Below are 17,446 nucleotides of genomic sequence, written 5' to 3' on the forward strand. Positions count from 1 at the left end.
CAGATTCTGCTTCTCTAGGTCCAGGGCATGGGCTGAGATTCTGCATTCCTAACTAGCTCCCAGGGAAAACTGAGGACAACACTTTGGATGGCAGGATGGTAAAAAATGTTTGCAAGTGCAGGTGTTTTATTTGTCCAGCCAATGGTTTCTCAATGCTCCCTGCACCTTAGAAACTCCTAGGGAATTTTTTTTTTTAATTGATGCTGGCCTCACAAAATAATTAGAATTTAATTTTAGAGGATCCAAAGTGGGGTTTGAGCATTGGTGTGTTTTAAAAGCTTCCCAGGTGATTCTTATGATGCAAGGTTGAGGCCCTCTCATTAGTGATTCTTATGTGCAGCCAAGCTTGAGAAAAACCTCTTCACAGAATTGCTTGCAAGAGTGTTTTGATTTCCTCTGTAGTTTACAATAAGTAAGAATATTTTAGTATTGCATTTCCTAAACTTGTCATTTTGTATCGAGTAATCAAGCTCAAAGCTTTGCATGTCTTACAAGCTTTAGTTGGGGCAAAATAGACCAACTAACAATTAATCTTCTAGTTATTCTGAGCGACTCAGATATGTGATTCATCTTTGCCAATTGCTCTTTCCTCTTGTGAACATTAGATGGAAAATGTCACCTGCCTGAGAGGTAGCATACTTTATGCTTCCAACCTCTGTATATACACACACACGCTGCACAAGGCGGAGGGGAAAAGCAAGCAGAAAACGGATTTTTTTTTTCAAAGGCCCAGACAGTGAAGAGGGAAGTTCTGCTGTATGCTATGGGGAGTTCCAGAGGAAGTTAGAGGCGTTCCTTCTCTCATGAGAAGAAAGTATAAGTGTGGTAAATAAATCTACTAAATAAATTCAATAGAGACTACACCCAAAGTCCTCTGATTCTTGTTAAATCTCAGGCTCAGCAATTAACCTTCCCTGCAAGCCCCATTTCTCTTCCCTGTTTCTTGTTACATCATGTGTAATAAAATAAGAGAAGGAAATAGCATGAGGAGAGTAAAAGTAGTGTAAATTCCTGAACCTGGTGCATAGAATATGGTTAATACATATTAGAGAATGAATAAATAAATATTATTCTCCAGGGTAGAGTGGATTTGGTATCAGGCAGCTCTGTTTTAATTATAAGGGGACTTAATAACTGAAGTATTTGGAGATGATTCTAATCATAAAGGAATCTACTTTAAAGAGTATCCTATTATGGAGACACCAGTGAGAGTTATTACAAGTGTTCAGGGAATTCCACAAAATGGAATCATGCGGGAAATTCAGAAGCATGGCATCTTTTCTCACATGTATCGTCCCAGAGTCTTCTCAACCTGGCCAAGCAAATGCTGAATTGGCATTGTTTTACACAGAAGCACTCACATTGTAGCCTGCCCCCACCCCCATCCTGCGCAAAAGAATACCAGGCAGCTGTGAACTCCTTTTTGTATCATAGATCTCTGTCAGAAAGGCACGCTAATGTTCTAGTTGTGGTTAAAACAGGGGTTGGAGGCAATATATAAGCTCGTCATTAATTTTTGATAAAAACTCAAGTGTGTGCACTACACTGTCACCTGTGCTGGGTGGTGATTAAGAATGCCAGTTTGGGGCTTCCCTGGTGGCACAGTGGTTGAGAGTCTGCCTGCCAATGCAGGGCACACGGGTTCGTGCCCCGGTCCGGGAAGATCCCACATGCCGCGGAGCGGCTGGGCCCGTGAGCCATGGCCACTGAGCCTGCGCGTCCGGAGCCTGTGCTCCGCAACGGGAGAGGCCACAACAGTGAGAGGCCCGCGTACCGCAAAAAAAAAAAAAGAAAAGAATGCCGGTTTGTGCAATTTGGGCCAAGTTGCTGTTTGATGAGAGGAAAGCAAAAGTGAATATGGGGAGGCTCATCCTTTTGTTTCTCCCTCTCCCCGTTTTTGTCATTTTATGTTAAACCCTTAACTGGAATTTAGTATGTGTTAGGCACTGGAGACGCCAAAGCAAATTCAACCTGGTCACTGCCTTCAAAGATTTGCAGGATGGTAGGAGGAAAAACTCCAGTCAGAAGAGAATTATGATGTGAATCACTCAAGCAACAGAAAACCCCCGAACTATTTATACTGTGAAATCTGTTATCCAGGGTGGTCCGAATACCACTTTCTCAAGAATTAAAACATTGTACAAAAGAAAGTTTGCTGACTACCTGCCAAAATAAGGCACTTCACATGTGCCCTTTTGTCTAGTTTTCCCCACAATGCTGACAGGTAGATGTTATCTTCGACCTTTACAGATAAAGAGGCTGAGACTCATAGAGTTTAAATGGCATGATCAAGATCAAAGGGCTCATAATCCTGATATAGTCAAAAATTGAACCCAGGTTCATCTGTCACCACGTTTTATGTGGAAACAACCACTCAAATAGCATATTCTTAGAAGCCATCCCCAAATATAAGTGGATGTTTTGACTGATTAAATGAATGGATTAATGAAGTAAGCTCTACTGAACATAATTTGATCTAATCTTCTGTCACAATTCAGAAGCTACTTCGAGATCCTACACTCAGTCTTAATGACTAACCACTCATTAGTAATGGAAGCAGCATAATTTTGTACAATTTATTCATGCATACACTACTTTCATTAGTTTTGCCATGTTTGACTACTCTTTGTGCTATTGTTTTTATAGAATTATCTAAATCAACTGAGCTTTTATTTTTTGAACAAAACAATCTACCCTTGTGGTAAATGGAAAACCAGTATCACTGGTACAGGTAAATAGAGGATATGAGCAAAAATAAATGCAATGAAAGTAAAGTGGTGCTATTAAATTCTACCCAGATAATAATATCTGCCTGAGAGCTTCTTGTTTTATTAAAAGGAAAAATAGGGCTTCCCTGGTGGCGCAGTGGTTAAGAATCCACCTGACAAGGCAGGGGACACTGGTTTGAGCCCTGGCCTGGGAAGATCACACATGCTGCGGAGCAACTAAGCCCGTGTGCCACAACTACTGAGCCTGCACTCTAGAGCCTGCGAGCCACAACTACTGAAGCCCACGCACCTAGAGCCCATGCTCTGCAACAAGAGATGCCACCACAGTGAGCAGCCCATGCACCGCATTGAAGAGTAGCACCCGCTCGCCACAACTACAGAAAGCCCACGCACAGCAACGAAGACCCAAAGCAGCCAAAAATAAATAAATAAAATAAAATAAAAAGAAAAATAACCATTGTTAGAGACGTGAGAGTCTAGTTGCAAATTATATGTAATTTGAAGGATTGGAATAGAATTGAAGAGGGAATAAATTCCTCTCCGAATAATCCAACTTCCTTTGGGCCTTGATTCTGCCGTATCTAAAATCATTTTGCATACTTCTAGAAGTATGTGCCTCATGTTTTGGGAAATACTGTTTCAAAGACTACAGATTTTGAAGTCAACCATCTGACTAGCTCAGAATTTTAACTTTACTAACTGTACATCCTGGAGCAAACCTCCTTGACCCAGTTTCCTCAACTATAAAACAGTAATGATAATACATGTTTCATGCTTGTATTTTCAGTATTAAATGACATAGGTTTTTTAAAAAACATTTATTTATTTAGCTGCTCCGGGTCTTAGTTGCGGCACTCGGGATCTTCGTTGCTGCATGCGGGATCTCAGTTGAGACATGCAGGGTCGAACCCAGGCCCCCTGCCTTGGGAACGTGGAGTCTTAACCACTGGACCACAAGGGAAGTCCCAATGATATAGTTATAAAGAGCCTAGAACAGTGGCTGGCACATAGTAGGTATACACTAAGTATTAGTTCCATTCTTTCTTTCCTCTTATTGACAGAAAAGATGCTTCTACAGTAGACTTGTATGATGTGATGTGATGCTTGAACTTAACAATACCTGGGTCTGATCCTGGCTGTGCAATGTTAGGCAAGTTGCTTAACCTTTCTGTGTCTCAGTTTCATTTTCTAAAAAGAAGATAGCTCTACGTCACTGGCTTCCTGGGGGGACTAAAAGAGATCATGTGTTAGCAGAGGCCTAACACCTAGTAAGAACTCAATGGGTGGTAGTTATTATTACTATCACTGGTGAGAGGAGGTAGAATTTGGCAGATAATGATGTAATTTGACCCATATGAAGAAAATGAGCCTGGATAATAGGGGGTAGGAAGGCAGTCAGCTGCACAGGTGAGGAGTGTTGAGAGGTGAGAACTACCTCAGAGCAGATCAAGAATTCTACTCTTTCCCAGAATGGATGGGGGCAAAGGAGAGAAAGGAACCTTCACAAATGCCCAGATAATGACAGGTATCTCTTGGGAAACGGGGGTGGGATGGGTCTCCTCAGGTCCCACTCTGTACAGAACTGAAATGTGAAGGCAGACAATCTGAGAATGTCTTATTTTCTGTTCAGCTTTATTCACAGTGACGGTCCCAAAGGAAATGTACACGGTAGACTACGGTGGCAATGTGACCTTGGAGTGTGAGTTTGACACCGGAGGTCATGTGGAACTCGGAGATTTAAAAGCCAGTTTGCAAAAGGTGGAAAATGATACAACCTTGCTCAGTGAAAGAGCCATTTTGCTGGAGGAGCAGCTGCCCCTGGGGAAGGCCTTGTTCCACATCCCCCAAGTCCAAGTGAGAGATGCAGGGCAGTACCGCTGCCTGATCATCTATGGGATCGCCTGGGACTACAAGTACCTGACTCTGAAAGTCAAAGGTGAGTAGTTTCAGGGACTGGAATACATGGAGGCATCTCTCCAACACAGGACCTGCATTAGCTGCAAGTAACAAGCTCAAACCAAAACTAGGAGGATGGCTATAAAGAGACAGAGATACCTCAGAGAAAACAAAAGCACCTGCTCAGAAATATTTTTTGATATCTGAGTATAAAGCAGTGGAGGTTAGGGTAAATAGGGGTAGAGGGAATAAAACTGGTCTAGAGAAAGCCAGGAAAATGAGTCCCTGAAAGGTGGGAGAGTACCAAAGATAAGTTTTGCCTAATTCACAGGAACAATACTGACTTGATATTAAACTACTCTTTCAGAGTCCAGAGTTTTTTAAACCATGATTTGCCACTCATTAACAGATTAAAATATCAGTTTAATGAGTAGCAACCAGGTGGGTGTTTTTTACCAATAAAATGAATGAACCGAATGAATAGAATAGAATATATCAGGGCATCACATAGTAGGGATTAGTGTTGTTTTGTGAAACACAAATTATTTCAGAGGGGTGTGTGTGTGTGTGCGTGTGCACGCACGTGTGTGTGCATCTTGGCTCGTGGTGTGATAATTTTTTTCTCACTCTGGGTCATAGTCTAAAAAGTTTGGAAAATGCTACTCTAGTCCCAGCTTAATCTATTGCACATGAAACAGCTGAAGCCCAGAGAATTGAAATGGGTAGCTTGAGGGAGCCAGTGAATCAATAGCTGTCCCCATTCCTCTGGGTTGAGGGCTCTCTCCAACACAACGCGAGCCAAGAACCTAAATCTGAAGAGAATCTTCAAGTTCTTGTTTGTTCTGGGAAAGGTCATTTGAGGAAAGACATATAACAACTGTAGAACAATAGATTTGGCTCTGTTCATTGGCTTATGTTTTTCAGCCTTCGCTGACTGGTCTGAGTTAAACTATGCCAGTTTTTCTCTGTCCCCTCCCTATTCCACACATTACACTCAGAGGCTATGTTCTGTCTTCTGGAGGGTCTGTGGAGTTTGGTCCCTAAAGACCATTGACCTTGACAGCAGTGGGGTGACTTTATGATCTGGTATAAAGAAGGACAAACTAGAATAATTAGACACGAGGTTGAATGTTGTTTTCACCTGACCTTGGGCAGGTTATTTCACCTCTCTTAATCTAGCATTTTTCTTATTTGTAAAAGAATAGCAATAGTAGCATCTACCACATAGGATTATTGTAAAAATTAAAAGAGATAATGAACATAAAGAGCTGAGTATGGTGCTTGGCATACGGTGAGTGCCCAGAGGTTTGGATCAAAGACCCTCAATTACTGCAGGGATGGTGCCCTCTTACATCTCAACTAATAGTGAGTCATCAGGAAAGCCCTTAGCTGGATGTAACTGCCTTCTATCTTTATTGCATTTCCTACAAACAGGCATCAACTGGGAGGAACTCCAGAGCATTGAAGTTAGTCTGAGTTCAGTCAACTGGAAGAGAGAGGGCTCTACATCCTCACAATCCCCTAGTGTACTTGGGTATCTGCACCCCTAAATCACTGCCCCATGTTTGTTGATCTCTATTTGAGTGTTATAATGCACCTAGGGTCTTTGGGCAATTTGGTACCAGTCCCCCTCTTTCTCGCTCGGGCTGAGGGATGTCCCTCATCCATGGGAGGGTACTCTGCCTGCTTCCTCATGTAGACCAGGGATGAACCAGGTGAGGAACAGATTTATTCCTCAAACCTTAGTTAATTAATTCCTTAAACCCTTAATGATCTTCCAGCTAGAGTATATGGGATCACAAAGACTTTCTATGAGATGCATAGCATAGGCGGTTTTAGGAAATTAGTTTCTAGATCTTCATCTTCCCCAAGTACTCGTTCCCCAAATTGAGTGTGCCTGAGAATATGCCTTCCAGGCAAGGCTCTTGGGGTTCTCCTAAAACGCTTCCTCTTTTATTTTTGCTTTACCCACTTCATAAAAAGCCTCCCTTTCACCCATCATGAATACAGTGCATTGCCCTGAGGTATAAAATCCTCCATAGTGATAAACAAAAGAATGATTGGAAATATTGATACCATACCAAATTGTAATGACTAACAAATCCTCTGCAAACCAGGAGGTATCAAATTCTGTTTTCAACAAAATTGAAGGAGGCCCTAATAGAGTTAACAGCTGATAATAAAAAAATAAAGTAATTTTTTGTCATATAAATCATAAGGCTTTCAAAGAATGAAATGATATTACTATAACCGAACTTCTTCCATTCCCCCCTATTTATTCATATGAGCAAGATTCCGTAGCCCTTATAGCTACAAAAAATGAAAAATAGAAATAGAATTGATGCTGAACCTTGTCTCATTCCAACCATAAGTCATATGTGTCCTCAGATTCATGAACAGATTGAAAAAGAGAGCCCCATCCATCCCATTAAAAGATACATTTCCAGTAAACTTTTTTATGTTTAATAATTATCAATATTCATAATGTTTTATGTTTTGATTTTACATGTACTGATAATAATGGAAATTAGATTTCAATGCAGAAGAAAACTTTGAACACTTAAAGCCTCGTGGTCACAAGAAAAAAAATTTAATTTCAATAGCTATACATGTTTTGTTGTTGCAAAGAAACAAAAGGATAATCACCAAAAGAGTGTTCAAACATGTTGCATTAGAATAAAATTCTGCAGAAGTGGAATGGGAACTGATATTCGAGGAATAAAAAGAAACAATGTAAAGTTCTGACCATTAGAGAAGAATTTTTATATGTATTTTTCAATGGATGGTGGTGTGTATGAAAGACACCTTCTTTGATTTCTAGGTGACATTGGATGCATTTGTAAAGAGTGAAATAATTGCCTTACTAAAAATATGTGTTTATCATGGTCTAAACATCGTATATTTTTCCAATATAGAAACCTATGATATATTCTAAGAATGAACTTAATAAATGTGTGAGAAGGAGCACACTGCATCACGATTGTTTTAGGAGAAATGCAAACAAGCAAACAAAAAAAGATTGAAGACCAGCACATAAGGATATTCTACCCAGATGAGGGGTGTCTGAAGGAAGCAGGGGAGATCTAGGACTCCAGTTAGGGTGCGCTTACATAGAACAAGACTAGAGGAAGGATGTGCTTTGTCCTTAAAATGCCTAAGTTTTGGCATACACCTTGAAAATAGGTTTATAGCATTTTATTTGTTGTCTGGGCAACAGTTCATATTAAATATAGTGAAAAGAGAATTGATTTCATAAGGACAGGGAAAAAATTGCTAGGTAGCATGGCTAGAGAGTCTAGAAGAGACAATAACAGAAGGCTGCAGTTTTTGAAAGGCCAGGTTGCAACCCCAAGGCAATTAGAAATCTGTTGGAAGAAGGCCAGGGAGCACGACTGAAGAAAAGGGTACAGAGGCCCTGAGAAGCCAGGGATTGAGCCCACAGGTTGAGAACTGGCCTGAGCAAGGATCCCAGACAGACACAGAGCAGGTACTAAGAACAGAAGGGCCAAACCAGCCTGAAGGCGTGAGCAGGCTGAGGCTTACAGACGTACTTTAAATCAACAAAAAGGCCCAAGATAGATAGAGTACAACTTCAACAAGTGGAGGAAGGTGGCAGCATAGTTTCTGTTTCCACAAGAGAAATGGCCTTCACCCTAAAAGGGGAAGTCAGATGGCAGAGGGCATAGGGAGGAGAACAGCCCAAGAGAAGCAACTCGGTAGTGAAATGATGTCTGTACATTTAGCCTCTAGGCCCAGAGAAAGCATTTGCTAAAAAAACTTACTAATGGGGCTAAATCTGCTCTCAGTGTCTTTTCTCCCTTGGGGAAACTGAAGGGAATAAGGAAACCCTGAGTTAAGAAAACAATATCCTGAATTTTGAAGGGAAGAAAGCTCCTGGGAATTACAAACTGTTTAACCTGATGTTCCTCCGCAGGCCATTTAACAGACCAATTGAGAGCCATCCTAAAAGATTTCTTTCAGTGACTACTAGAAACCTGTCAGGATTCTCTAAGATTAATGCATGTAAAACTACATTTTTTCACCTTAGTTAGGGTCATTATGATGATAAAGCAGATGATACTATGTGCAGTAGTAAAGATAATATAGTAGTAAAAAATATAGTAAAGATAATAAAGCTTATCTTTATTTCAGAAATGCTAGAGTTGCCAGTAACATTTGAATTATAGAGACAACTGGGATAACAGAAACCATTTAAACCAATGGAAATTGAAACCAGAAAATAGTAATTCTTTTGATGGAACAGACTGAGAAGCCAAATGGGGACTAGGGAAGCAAATCACCAGTTAGCAAAAGCAGGAAGCTGCTACCACACTGCTGGGTTGGAGGAACAGGGGGAAGGCAGGGTTAATGGGCCCAGCGGTGGAACCCAAGTGGGCCTGTCCAGTGGTATCTGGAGACAGGGAAGAGCTGTGGCTGCTGCTGGAGAGGCCTTATAGCATAGAGTATGGGGGAGAAACACTCATTCTCCTTCCTCCTGCTAACTCTCACGTCTTCCCGAATGCCTGCTGTTGGCTGTCACGAGCCTGGGATACACAGCCTGCAGGAGTCAGCCTTCCCGCCGTATAGAGCAGAAACTGAGGGATTGATCTAAGGGCAAACAGGCCCAGACCCACACAGCACACACCTTGTGCATAAAATGGTAAAACATGGGATGAATAATAGTGTAGTTGACTGGATCTATAACCGACTGAACAAGCAGTAGTTGTTGACTAAGGGGCAACAAAGGTCTTGGGTCAACCTGGAGACCATCTCCAAGTGATAAGGCGTCTGTTATAGCCAACCTAGCTGGGCAGTAGATCACTCAACAAAATCGATCTTACGACCTTAGGCTGCTTTAAAACCCTGTGTTGGGCCTGAAGTGTACTCAGCACATAGGAAATAATTAGTCACACTACACTTTGTGCTGCTTAGATAATATCTGGAATATAGGTCATGTTACACTGGCAAAAACAAAGTGTATCCGAAGAGTGCTATCTGGAACTGGGGCTGAAAATTATGTCCTGTGAGATATGGTTGAAGGAAGTAGGCATGTTTTACCTAAGAGGTGGAAACACTATACGGGGTCTTGCCAGTGATCTTCAGATATCTGAAGGGTTTTGTCACATAAAAGAGATAATAATAATTGACAGTACTAACTGACTATTTAATAAGTTCTAGGTACCTAACTCATTTAATCATCCTCACACCCCTGTTAAGGATAAGTATTATCATACCTATCTTACAAATGAGAAAACTGAGGCTTGACAGGTCACGTAACCACCACTTGGCTTAAGCCTAGTCAAACCTTTCTGACTCTGAAGCCCAGGTTCTTAACTACTATGCTTACCATATGTTGTTTTGCTAAACGAGGCAAGTACCAATGGGTTGAAGCTACCATGAGGCAAAATTTGACTTGGCGTAAGGATGATCCTCCCAATGAAAGTTTAACTTTCTTATTGTCTAATTGTGGCAATGACTGCTTCTGGAAGTAAGAGTTTCCATTCACAGATGTGTTTAACCAAAAGTTAGTTATCTAGCAAGTTACTAATATCAAGAAGAAAAGTATTATTAAAATAAAAAGGGGCATTTCACAACGATAGAAAAAATCAGTTCAACAGGAAAATGTAACAATCCTAAACGTGTATACATCTAACCATATAGCTTCAAAATATATAAAACAAAAATTGACAGACCTAAAAGGAGAAATAAACAAATCCATAATTATATTTGGAGATTTCAACTCATCTCTGTTATAACTGGTAGCACACACAAAAAAGAAAATAGAAGAGTAGAACAACACAATTAGCCATCTTGATCTAATTGACATATATAAAATTTATACCCAACAACTGCAGAATACACATTGTTTGCAAGTGCATGTGAAACATTCATCAAGATAGTTATCTAGCAAAGCTGCTGGAGAAGATACTTCTCGTTGAGCAGGAAGTTGGACTAATCAAATTTTAAGATCACTTCCACCTCTGAAATTCCAAAATTTACTCATCTTTTCCTAAGAATGTCACCCTCAGTCCAGCTTCCCCACTGTGTATTGCTGATAATGAGGTCTTTTCAGCCATTTCCCTAATAAGAAAGAGGCTGTGGAGACATCTTTAATATTACATAAATGTAGGGTGTGTGCTCCTGTCCCTCCCCCAAACCTTGCTCATTCTTTTTTAAAAATTTTATTTTTCAAACTGAAGTATAGTTGATTTACAATGTTGTGTTAGTGTGTACAACAAAGTGTTTCAGATATATATATGTGTTCTTTTTCATATTCTTTTCCATTATAGGTTATTACAAGATATTGAATATAGTTCCCTGTGCTATACAGTATATCTTTGTTGTTCATCTGTTTTATATACGGTAGTGTGTATCTGTTAATCCCAGACTCCTAAGTTATCCCTCTCCCCCATTCCCCTTTGGTAACCATAAGTTTGTTTTCTATGTCTACGAGTCTGTTTCTGTTTTGTAAATAAGTTCATTTGTATCAGTTTTTTGGATTCCACATATTTGTCTTTCTCTGTCTGACTTACTTCACTTAGTATGATAATCTCTAGGTCCATCCATGTTGCTGCAAATGGTATTATTTCATTCTTTTTAATGGCTGAGTTATATTCCATTGTATGTATGTACCATACAATGGAATCTTCTTTACCAATTCATCTGTCAGTGGACATTTACGTTATTCCATGTCTTGGGTATTGTAAATAGTGCTGCTCTGAACATTGGGGTGCATGTATCTTTTCAAATTAGAGTTTTCATCTTTTCTGGATATATGTCCAGGAGTGGGATTGCAGGATCATATGGTAACTCTATTTCTAGTTTTTTAAGGAACCCCCATACTGTTCTCCATAGTGGCTGTACCAATTTACATTCATGCCAGCAGTGTAGGAGGGTTCCCTTTTCTCCACACCCTCTTCAGCATTTATTATTTACAGACTTTTTGATGATGGCCATTCTGACTGGTGTGAGGTGATAATCTCATTATAGTTTTGATTTGCATTTCTCTAATAATTAGCGATGTTGAGTGTATTTTCATGTGCCTGTTGGCCATCTGTATGTCTTCTTTGGAAAAATGTCTATTTAGGTCTTCTGCCCACTTTTTGATTGGGTTGTTTGTTTCTTTCATATTGAGCTCTATGAGCTGTTTGTATATTTTGGAAATCAGTCCCTGTCAGTCGCATCGTTTCTCGCCGATTCTTTTAGTTGAACATCTCTCCCATCTCTTCCCTTATTTATATATCCCAAGTCAAAGCCTCAGCCCAGATCCTGATTCATGGCCCTCCTACCTCTGAAATCACCTACCAACTCAGCAACCAAGACCAACATCTTGTCCTGAGCTACCTTGCTGGAGCAGGCCAAGCCCTCACCTGTAACGCACTACTCCTATGAATCCATTTATTCTACTCTATGCCCCTCCAAAGCCCCAGAGCTTACAGAAATAATCTACAACAGAATAGGATTAAATGATTATAAAGGACATCAAATGAAGGGACAATAAGTGTAGATAAAATAACATAAAATTAGATAAAGTGACTACTCAAAATGCATGCTTCAGATACTGATGGATTGCTAGAGATAGACCAAAATTGGCTCCAAGGAGACTAATGAGTCTAACTACTTCAAGACCTTCAGTAGGCTGCTTCAGAACCTAATTCTTCTTATCTTCTTCTACTTCTGGGTACTTTGAAGTCCCCCTGGGAAACATATCTCTCTTCCCATGTATGTTGCTTCATCCCTAGACTTTTGTGATTACATAGAGAATCATCCTCTTGTGATGATCCCAGTGCAGAATTCAGAATACTGTACCCATGAAGGACATGAGTTCAAAGCTCCCCAACCACCCCATATTCCAGCTGTTTCCTTATTTATTACTGGAATATGAAATTTTCCTACCTCCTAAGGTCCTTGGGTGGTTTAAGCAAGATAAGGTATATTAAGAGGATGGAGTCAGTAGTTAGAGCTACTCACCCCTGCTCCTTTTTAAGTTCTTGACTAAGTGAGCTGTACCCAGAGGAATCAGTAGCCAAATGGAAATGAACTCCATTTTTTTAAATTAACAACTGGATGAGCACATAATCTTTCCCTTTCCCCTCTCCCCACTTTGGAGATTCTCTGATAATTTGCACTGAATAGGGAATTCTTGTTTCTTGCTCCCTTGTCTTAAACTGAGTCCAGGTTTGCACATCAGTCCCTGAAGTTATCCATCCAAACTCATAGATAAGAAAATCTGCCCCACCCACCCAGTCACAAGCAGAAGCTGGAATACTGTGGATGCGGGAAGATGTGAGAGATTTTTGAGGCAGGCAGGCCAGCAGGCCAGGGCAACTACTCTTAATGGCATGGAAAGAACTTCAAGAGAAGGCCACAGGTTATAAGCAGCACTTCAAGACACAGTCACCTTGCTCTCCAGTGACCCGTGACTCAGTGAGTGACTTTGGCTATAACTAATCAAATTAGCAACTCATAACACAGAGACGCACAAGGGAGGTTCTCAAAAAGCAAAAATTGTGGAGAGGGAAATGAATCTTCCTTTCACCTCCACAGAATGTAAAAGCACAGGGCATGAACTCAGCACCTAGAAAACACTTAGTAAATCATACATATTTGATATTTTCCACATGGCTGTTAGCATTATTTTAATATAAAATCACTTTTCACAGTTTGTGCTCATTTATACTCCTCCCAAAAATTTAACAAAAAAATGTTTCATCATATCTGTGCCATATATACATCTTTACTTCAAAGATTGTATTGAAATTCTTTCTTAAAGAAGTATTTCCTACCTGATGAGAGCTAGTGCTCACTCCCTCTTCCTTTCACCAAAAATCAGCAGGTTACTTTTTACACTCCCTGGTATCTGCATACATGGTTAATATTTATTTTTAGCTATCATCTAAGATAACTGGACAATTTGTCCTTGTGTCTTCCTGGTGCTCTCAATGTCACTTGTGTCTATTTTAGATCTCAGTTTTCTAGAGGGCAGGGAGACATATCTGATCAGTTCATTCAGCATCCACTGCACAGAAGGGTGTGTGTGTGTGTGTGTGTGTGTGTGTGTGAGGGAGAAGTATAAATATACTCAGTTCTTGACTATTTATAGGCAGAATCTAAGTCTTTAAAAATAATAATAGCATTTATCAAGTGCTTACTGTGTTCCTGCCCTTTTCTGAGTACTTACATGTATTAACTCATTCATCTTCAAAGTGTTGCCAGAGGTGTTCCAGGTCTTTGCTCAAAAGCCATCAACCCCCATCTTTAGCAGGAATGACATAAATCTTTAAGTTAAAGTGTCCAGAGATAAGAAAGGAAGCTACAAACAAAAACAAAAAAACCAAACCCAGAGGACCTTCGAGATGGTGGAGGAGTAACATGTGAAGATCACCTTCCCCCAAAAAATATATCTAAAATACATCTACATGTGGAACAACTCCTACAGAACACCTACTGAATGCTGGCAGAAGACCTCAGACTTGCCAAAAGGCAAGAAACTCCCCCATGTAACTGGCCATGTGGCTGACAGGGTCTTGGTGCTCCTACCGGCTGTTAGTCTAGAACCTCTGAGGTGGGAGAGCCGAGTTCAGGACATTGGACCACCAGAGACCTCCCAGCCCCGTGTAATATCAATCAGCAAGAGCTTTCCCAGAGATCTCCATCTCAATGCTAAGACCCAGCTCCACTCAACGACCAGCAAGCTCCAGTGCTGGACACCACAAGCCAAACAACTAGCAAGACAGGGACACAACCCCACCCATTAGCAGAGAGGCTGCCTAAAATCATAATAAGTTCACAGACACCCCAAAACACACCACCAGATGTGGTCCTGCCCACCAGAAAGACAAGATCCAGCCTCATCCACCAGAACACAGGCACCAGTCCCCTCCACCGGGAAGCCTACACAACCCACTGAACCAACCTTACCCACTGGGGGCAGACACCAAAAACAACGGGAACTATGAACTTGCAGCCTGCGAAAAGGAGACCCCAAACACAGTAAGTTAAGCAAAATGAGAAGACAGAGAAATATGCAGCAGATGAAGGAGCAAGGTAAAAACCCACCTGACCAAACAAATGAAGAGGAAATAGGCAGTTTACCAGAAAAAGAATTCAGAGGAATGATAGTAAAGATGATCCAAAATCTTGGAAATAGAATGGAGAAAATAAAATAAATGTTTAACAAGGACCTAGAAGAACTAAAGAGTAAACAAACAATGATGAACAGCACAATAAATGAAATTAAAAACTCTCTAGAGGGACTTCCCTGGTGACGCAGTGGATGAGACTCCATGCTCCCAATGCAGGGTGCCTGAGTTCGATCCCTGGTCAGGGAACTAGATCCCACATGCATGCTGCAACTAAGAGTTCTCATGCCACAACTAAGGAGCCTGCCTGCCGCAACTGGGACCTGGTGCAACCAAATAAATAAATAAATATATTTTTTTAAAAAAACTCTCTAGAAGGAATCAAAAGCAGAATAACTGAGGCAGAAGAATGGATAAGTGACCTGGAAGATAGAAGAGTGGAAAGAACTACTGCAGAGCAAAATAAAGAAAAAGGAATGAAAAGAATTGAGGACAGTCTCAGAGACATCTGGGACAACAGTAAACGCACCAACATTCAAATTATAGGGATCCCAGGAGAAAAAGAATAAAAGAAAGGGTCTGAGAAAATATGTGAAGAGATTACAGTTGAAAACTTCCCTAACATGGGAGGGGAAATAATCAGTCAAGTCCAGGAAGTTCAGAGAGTCCCATACAGGATAAATCCAAGGAGAAACACGCCAAGACACATATTACTCAAACGATCAAAAATTAAATACAAAGAAAAAATATTGAAAGTAGCAAGGGAAAAGCAACAAATAACATCCAAGGGAATCCCCATAAGATTAACAGCTGATCTTTCAGCAGAAACTCTGCAAGCCTAAAGGGAGTGGCAGGACATATTTAAAGTGATGAAAAGAAAAAACCTACAACCAAGATTACTCTACCCAGCAAGGATCTCATTCAAATTCGATGGAGAAATGAAAACCTTTACAGACAAGCAAAAGCTAAGAAAATTCAGCACCACCAAACCTGCTTTACAACAAATGCTAAAGGAACTTCTCTAGGCAAGAAACACAAGAGAAGGAAAAGACATACAATAACAAACCCAAAACAATTAAGAAAATGGTAATAGGAACATACATATTGATAACTACCTTAAATGTAAATGGATTAAATGCACCAACCAAAAGACATAGACTGGCTGAATGGTTACAAAAACAAGACCCATATATATGCTGTCTACAAGAGACCCACTTCAGACCTAGGTAAACATACAGCTTGAAAGTGAGGGGATGGAAAAAGATATTCCATGAAAGTGGAAATCAAAAGAAAGCTGGAGTAACAATTCTCATATCAGACAAAATAGACTTTCAAATAAAGACTATTACAAGAGACAAAGAAGGACACTAGAGAATTATCAAGGGATCAATCCAGGAAGAAGATATAACAATTGTAAATATTTATGCACGCAACATAGGAGCACCTCAGTACATAAGGAAAATGCTCACAACCATAAAGGGGTAAATTGACAGTAACATAATAATAATAGGGGATTTTGGCACCCCACTTTCACCAATGGACAGATCAATCAAAATGAAAATAAATAATGAAACACAAGCTTTAAATGATACATTAAACAACATGGACTTAATAGATATTTATAGGACATTCCATCCAAAAACAACAGAATACACTATCTTCTCAAGTGCTCCTGGAACATTCTCCAGGATAGATCATATCTTGAGGCACAAATCAAGCCTTGGTACATTTAAGAAAATTGAAATTGTATCAAGTATCTTTTCTGACCACAATGCTATGAGACTAGATATCAATTACAGGAAAAGATCTTTAAAAAATACAAACACATGGAGGCTAAACAATACACTACTAAATAACCAAGAGATCACTGAAGAAATCAAAGAGGAAATCAAAAAATACCTAGAAACAAATGACAATGAAAACACGACGACCCAAAACCTGGGATGCAGCAAAAACAGTTCTAAGAGGGAAGTTTATAGCAATACAATCCTACCTCAAGAAACAAGAAACATCTCAAATAAACAACCTAACCTTACACCTAAAGCAATTAGAGAAAGAAGAACAAAAAACCTCAAAGTTAGCAGAAGGAAAGAAATCATAAAGATCAGATCAGAAATAAATGAAAAAGAAATGATGAAAATGATAGCAAAAATCAATAAAACTAAAAGGTAGTTCTTTGAGAAGATAAACAAAGTTGATAAACCATTAGCCAGACTCATCAAGAACAAAAGGGAGAAGACTCAAATCAATAGAATTAGAAATGAAAAAGGAGAAGTAACAACTGACACTGCAGAAATACAAAAGATCATGAGAGATTACTACAAGTAACTCTATGCCAATAAAATGGACAACCTGGAAGAAATGAACAAGTTCTTGGAAAAGCACAACCTTCCGAGACTGAATCAGGAAGAAATAGAAAATATTAACAGACCCATCACAAGCACTGCAATTGAAACTGTGATTAAAAATCTTCCAACAAACAAAAGCCCAGGACCAGACAGCTTCACAGGCAAATTCTATCAAACATTTAGAGAACAGCTAACACGTATCCTTCTGAAACTCTTCCAAACTATAGTAGAGGGAGGAACACTCCCAAACTCATTCTACAAGGCCACGATCACCCTGATACCAAAACCAGACAAAGATGTCACACACACAAAAAAAACTACAGGACAGCATCACTGATGAACATAGATGCAAAAATCCTCAACAAAATACTAGCAAACAGAATGCAACAGC

At 39.9% G+C, this 17,446-nt stretch overlaps 1 protein-coding gene across 1 annotated transcript in view; it reads left to right on the forward strand.

Annotated features, from left to right (window-relative positions):
• PDCD1LG2 (programmed cell death 1 ligand 2) overlaps positions 1-17,446 on the forward strand; it is a 60,570-nt gene that overhangs the window by 17,303 nt on the left and 25,821 nt on the right. The window contains exon 3 of the mRNA XM_060153470.1: positions 4,360-4,665. Coding sequence (XP_060009453.1) covers positions 4,360-4,665 — 306 coding nt within the window. The remainder of the gene's footprint in view (positions 1-4,359; positions 4,666-17,446) is intronic.

The sequence above is a fragment of the Lagenorhynchus albirostris genome, chromosome 7 (assembly GCF_949774975.1).
Source record: "Lagenorhynchus albirostris chromosome 7, mLagAlb1.1, whole genome shotgun sequence".
Taxonomy (NCBI): Eukaryota; Metazoa; Chordata; class Mammalia; order Artiodactyla; family Delphinidae; genus Lagenorhynchus; species Lagenorhynchus albirostris.